The 5908-nt window shown below is 34.6% G+C and overlaps 1 protein-coding gene across 1 annotated transcript; it reads right to left on the minus strand.

Annotated features, from left to right (window-relative positions):
* Positions 1-4787: 4787 nt before the first annotated feature.
* Positions 4788-5240, minus strand: LOC139425291 (uncharacterized). The gene has a single exon (XM_071179264.1). The coding sequence runs from the start codon at positions 5238-5240 to the stop codon at positions 4788-4790; it is 453 nt and encodes a 150-aa protein (XP_071035365.1).
* Positions 5241-5908: the final 668 nt, after the last annotated feature.

Genomic DNA, 5908 nt, shown 5'->3' on the forward strand with positions numbered 1-5908 from the left:
GCAGACGAAAAAAAGTACATCATACGCTAAAAAGAGATTAAATCTTTGTTTTTATATATATATCCTTTGTATAAAAACTTCACATACATTTTGTAGTAAAATTAGTTGTAGGATAGGTGTAAGCTATAGTTGTTATGTAAACCACCTTTCAACTAGATCTGACCTTTTTCTTAATATCTCCTACTTAAATTTAATCACTTTCGAGACTATCGATTAATTGTAGCCAATATATATATTAAAGTGGATCGATTAAAATATTAAATTTCGAATTTCTTTAGTGTAGAACTTATGCAGAAAACTCTTTAACTCTTTAGTGCAGAAAAATTGCCTATTGTAATATGAATGCAAACGGGATAGAAAAAATTAAAATTGGTTTAATATCTTCCGCCTTGCATCGTTCGTAAAATTAATAAAAACTTGAAAAAAAATCTTGAAAAAAGCTTAAACTTTTGTAATAAACACTCTTCAATATTTATACTTGTTTGATCGTTTTAATGAACAAAATAAATTAATTCGGAATAATATTTTTTTACGTTTAAAAAACGTTTTATAAAAGAACATAAATTTGCCAATTTTTCGTACTAATCAGTGTGTGTCTCTGCGCTCGTTATGTTAGTTCAGAATAACCCTGTAATTCGTCTCGTGAAGATGGTTGCATGTCGAGGTCCACTGGCATCCTACCTTGCCAATTGTCCAATTTTTTACTGTGATTTTTATATTATATTTAAACCTAGTTTTGTATATTCTTATATCAACTACTTTCTTACATCAAATACACATTTAAAGTCTAATTGCTTGGAAAAATGAAGATTAACTGATCTAGATCTTGGTGTTGCTTAGATATATTCTTGTCTAGCTACATTTTCGCTGATTTTATTCCAAGTACCCTGTCACAAATTTGACTCACCTTTCCATAGAGGAGCAACGGCAAGAAAATGTTGGTATATCTCTAATTTGCATGGTGCCAAAATTGATAGGAGATTGAATATCATCTTCATTTAAGTCTTGCAGTATTAGGAAGGATATAAAAGGTAGGAATTTCAATTAATGATTTCAGGGTTATCCGAATCTTGAAAGTTTGTTGTCAGTAGTACTAAATTTGGTCTTTTCTCAGCAAATTCCTGTCGATCAGCAATATCTGCTGTATATTTTAAATGTAATTATCTTCTGAGGGCATTGTCCAAAAGACTTATAAAACCCCGATTTTATTCCTTTGTCCTGTTCCAGACGACTAACTATTGTTAGCCGACTTCTAAGGTTGTATATAAAAAGAATCTTAAGAGCAAGACAAAGCGTCACATAATTTCGTACAAGCAAATGTAAAGCTTTCATCCCGCGAATGTAAAATCTCTACCTATTTCAAAATCATTAATTTGAATTCTTGTGTATTATATCTTCTCCCAATGTTGTTTGATTTAAGTGAAGATGCTATAAAATCACACATCAATCGCGCATTAGAGAAACATACTGTGGAAGGGAGTGTCAAATTTTGTCACAGAGCCTTTGAATTAAATATGTGCATATGAAGCTAGAAGATGGAGATATTCGAGCAACACTAAATTCTACATCTGTAATGCCTCATTTCTCCAAAAAAAAATCGGACTTTTAATTCGTAGTAAATATAAAAAAGGATTCTTAGCTATGCACTAAGCTAAGGAATCCCGTTGCATTGAAAATCTTTGTATGTGGCTAGATATTACAAAATATTAGACAGTTAGTTTTGGTAGGGCGTAAGTGAAACTCAATATGCAACCATCTAAGTTGTTCTAATTTAGAGTAACGAGAGAAGAGATACACAGTCAAAATTAAGAAAAAATTCTAAAAAATTTCTATTTCAAAATTTTAAATCAATTTTGAAAGGAATATAAAAAAGAGCGGGATTTTTCAAGATTTTATTAAATTTAGGTACGATGCGCTAGCAGAATATATTAACCTATTTTAAATTATCTATGCCGTTTTTATTCTAATTATAATAGACAACTTTTTTGAACTAAAGCATTTCGAAATTCAAAAATTTATTTTCTTCAACCTAATTACATGCTTAACCTCAGTTATACCAGTTTAAGCCAAATAAATATCAAATACATTAAAACAATTTATCTTTTTTTAAAATTATTTTAAAATCTGAGAGAGTAATTAATTGAATGTTATATCAACACTTACATTCTAAATACAATTTCATAACAAGCTAATTCAAAATTCAGCAATATTTAAAACTGGAGTACTTCTTAATAAACTGTTGTTGTTTCTAATGTCACTTGCCAATTAACCAGCAAGCCTGCTCAGTGAAACCAAGCAAATTTAAGGCAGAGGGTGCGTTTCTTGTCATTCACTGGCACTATCTATGGCCAAGAATACGTTTTCAGTCACATACACACGTCACAGCCAGTTTTAAAGAGCGGATTCATTCAAGCATCCATTCATTCATCCACAGATAGTAATTTTGACCTGAACCATAGAACAATTAATCTAAAATTCAATACCCCCAGGGGTATTGATTTGTTATAAGAACTTTGAGGATTTTGTGACCCGACAGATTTAACATATACCAGTCACCATCTACTACACGGGAAGTCTTCGGTCGGTAGGGATTAAACTCCCGACCGACCTCTTGGACATGGGCCCAACGCCCTACCAACCAGACTATCCAGCCTCCTCTTAATAGACTAAAAGTTTTCCTACCGTTTCAAAATAGACGGATTTCAAATGAACTAACTTCAATACTCGTAATTTTTCGAGAATCTAATTAAGAAAAAATATCATTGATAATTACATTAGTAAATACTCATGACTTTTAAAGTTAGATATTAATTTATTAATTGTAACTTAATTAGTAATAATTTTTAATTATCGAACTTAAATTATACATAAAATTATTTAATTGACTTATTTTAGACAATATTTGCTGATACACAATTAATGTGCTAAATCTTAGCTCTAACTGCCTGAATTTAAAAATCCTTCCATAAAATCAAGTAAATTAGAACAGTTACTCATTTTTAACTATTTAAAACCAGTTGTATTAAATGAACTGAAAAGTTAATTACATGGGATATAGATCAATTAGTTGAATTGAATTTTACATTTTTGGATTTGCATCTATATTTCTGATTGAGTTTTATTTAATATACACTTTCGAGCCAGTTATAACGTAGTGATTTTTCAATGATATTTAGTGCGTTAAAGTCTCCTATAGTTATTAAGTATTTAAAAAATTTGATTGATGCATTTAATTGGTTGTTAGATCTGTGGTACAGTAGAATTTTACTAAATCCACTTCAGTACAAATGTATAGACAATACGCCTATCTTTAAAAAGTCGGAATACTTCCTAATAAACTGAAAGGAGAGATTTCATGCCAATTTGAGATAGAGGGATTCCAAACGACAAGCTGACTTTAATACTCGTAATTGTTCGGGAATCCAATTAAGAGGAAACATGCAATTGCAATTACAATCGTTAACATTCATGACTTTTGAAGTAAAGAGCATACATTCTCTCATGCAGTTTGGATGTTCGGCATTATTTGCAAACTTTAGTTAAAAGTTCCAGCATAAAATTCTCTCAAGCACTCCAAAATTGCATCTTAATTAAAGTACAACAGTCATTTAAATATTACGTCCGTGTTTATTAGGTAGTAGGAATACATTACTTCGCACGAAACGAGTCATAATTAAATCTCTATTTCGGAAACCTTGTAAATTAAAGCCGTACGTTGTCATTTAACAATCGGATAATTAATTTAAGTCACTTAATCCTTATTTCAATAATAAAATATATGTATAAAATCATTTAGTAACAAACAAAAAAATTTATTGAAATAAACATTCGAATATAAATACTAAGATAAGACTATTAAAATATGGAACGCATAGTTTCTTAATGGTTAAAATTGTATAAGTAGGTTGCATATGAAATTAACATTATATGATAGATTTGCAACATAGAAATTTTGTGTGGATATCATCAGTCCCGGATATCATCGACAATAACCACAAGAAAGAAAGAAGGAAGAATTTATTTAAAGTAATTTGGGGAATCAAATCACTTTTGATTTATTAACAATATTATACACTCCTCAAAAGTGAAATTGCAACACCAAGAAATAATGCACGTAGCGTCATGCAAATTTCAGGAGTGATAGTAGTGAGGTGGATATGCAAATGATTAAAAAATCAGACTAATAAAATCATTATAAAGCAATTTATTCAATATCCAATGTGGCCACCTCGGGCAGCTATACAGGCCTCAATCCGGCGAGGCATGCTATCAATGACTCCATTGATGGTTGCCTGAGGTAACCTTTGCCAAGCCACATCCACTGCTGTGCGCAGATCATCGATCGTTTGCGCCATTGGTCCTCTGTTCATGCCACGTCCAATGAGATCCCATAGGTGTTTTATGGGATTCAGATCTGGAGAGGCTGCCGGCCAGGGACGGATGTCAAATCCAGTCAGGCTATTAAGAGTTCGCAGTGCGACATGCGGCCTGGCATTGTCTTGCTTTAATACCGTGTTGGGTGCGCCCTGCAACAAGGGCAGAACAACGGGATACACAACTAGTGTGACGTAGCGGTCCGCTGTCAAACTGCCGTGAATGTGTACCAGGGGCGTTCTGCGATCAAACATTATGCCACCCCAAACCATGATGCCCGGTGTAGGACCGTTGTGACGCTCAGCGTAATGGGCTGGTTCGTTGCGTTCTCCGGGTCGCCGCCATACCCGTCGACGGCCGTCATTTCTGCACAGACAGAAACGAGATTCATCCGTGAACAATAACCGATGCCATTAGATGGTCCAGGTACGATGACGATGATACCACGCCAGGCGTCTAGCCCTGTGTAAAGCGGTCAACGGTACCCCTGCTGCTGGTACCTGTGCACGTAACTGTACTTCATGCAATCTGTTGCGTATGGTTTGGGTGGGCACAGATCCACCTGCTCCTGAAGGCAATTGGCTTCGGATGGCACGTGCAGTGGAGAAAGGGTCTCGAATAGTCAACTGGCGAATACGCCGGTCAATGTACTCTGACGTGCACCTGTGCGCACCACTTCCTCTTCGGCGTGCACGTAGACCTTCCTGAATCCATCGTGTGACACAACATTGGATGGTACTCACGGTGTGCCCAACACGAGTTGCTATTGCGCGAAGCGACAAACCAAGTTCATGGAGTTCGATAATACGGTCACGTTCCCCGGTCGTTAACTGATGGTATTGAGCTCGCCGACGTCTCAGAGGCATTTTCTACGCTTTTTCGAAAGTCGCAAATGCTACGCAAAACCTCAGATGCCGTTTATGAGAAGGGAAAGTTGCTGGCCTTTATAGCCCGAATATGCGTACCACGTGATCAGATGCGTGCGCAAATTTAATCATTTGCATATCCATCTCACTNTATATATGTTACGAGTTATCAATCAATCTATCAATCGAATGTTAATTATTTTTTTCACTGGATGGCGCTGTTTAAATATGTAATGTAAAATTTTCAAAAACTTTCAGTTTCATTTTATAACTCTGTGGTAGCCATATCAAAGTGGGGCGTTACTATCAAGATAGGCGTGTTCATATCATATCCGAAGGTCACCAATGTGGTGGCTAGAATGCCGACGATGTCACCTTTCATTTATCAAAAGATAAATATAGGAAAAACGAGCAAACGCGTGTTATATACTAGGGAATTGGATAGTTGTAGTGATAGACACACTGCAACTCTTATTAATTTCCATCTTGTTAAGAGCACTACTGGTTCTCCAAATTACTAATTATGTATATATAAATATAAACTCGTTTTTTAAAAGGCAATCTTTATATTTACTGAACATTAATGCCAAAACTTTATCTATCAACTTTCCAAGCAGTACTGAGGAATTTAAACTTAAGACAAAAGAATACGTAGAAAAAGTCAAAGG

Source organism: Parasteatoda tepidariorum, chromosome 3 (assembly GCF_043381705.1).
Source record: "Parasteatoda tepidariorum isolate YZ-2023 chromosome 3, CAS_Ptep_4.0, whole genome shotgun sequence".
Classification (NCBI taxonomy): Eukaryota; Metazoa; Arthropoda; class Arachnida; order Araneae; family Theridiidae; genus Parasteatoda; species Parasteatoda tepidariorum.

Bases quoted from the DNA above. Each gene is read 5' to 3' on its own strand.
- LOC139425291 (XM_071179264.1), bottom strand. From the start codon at position 5,240: ATGCCTCTGAGACGTCGGCGAGCTCAATACCATCAGTTAACGACCGGG.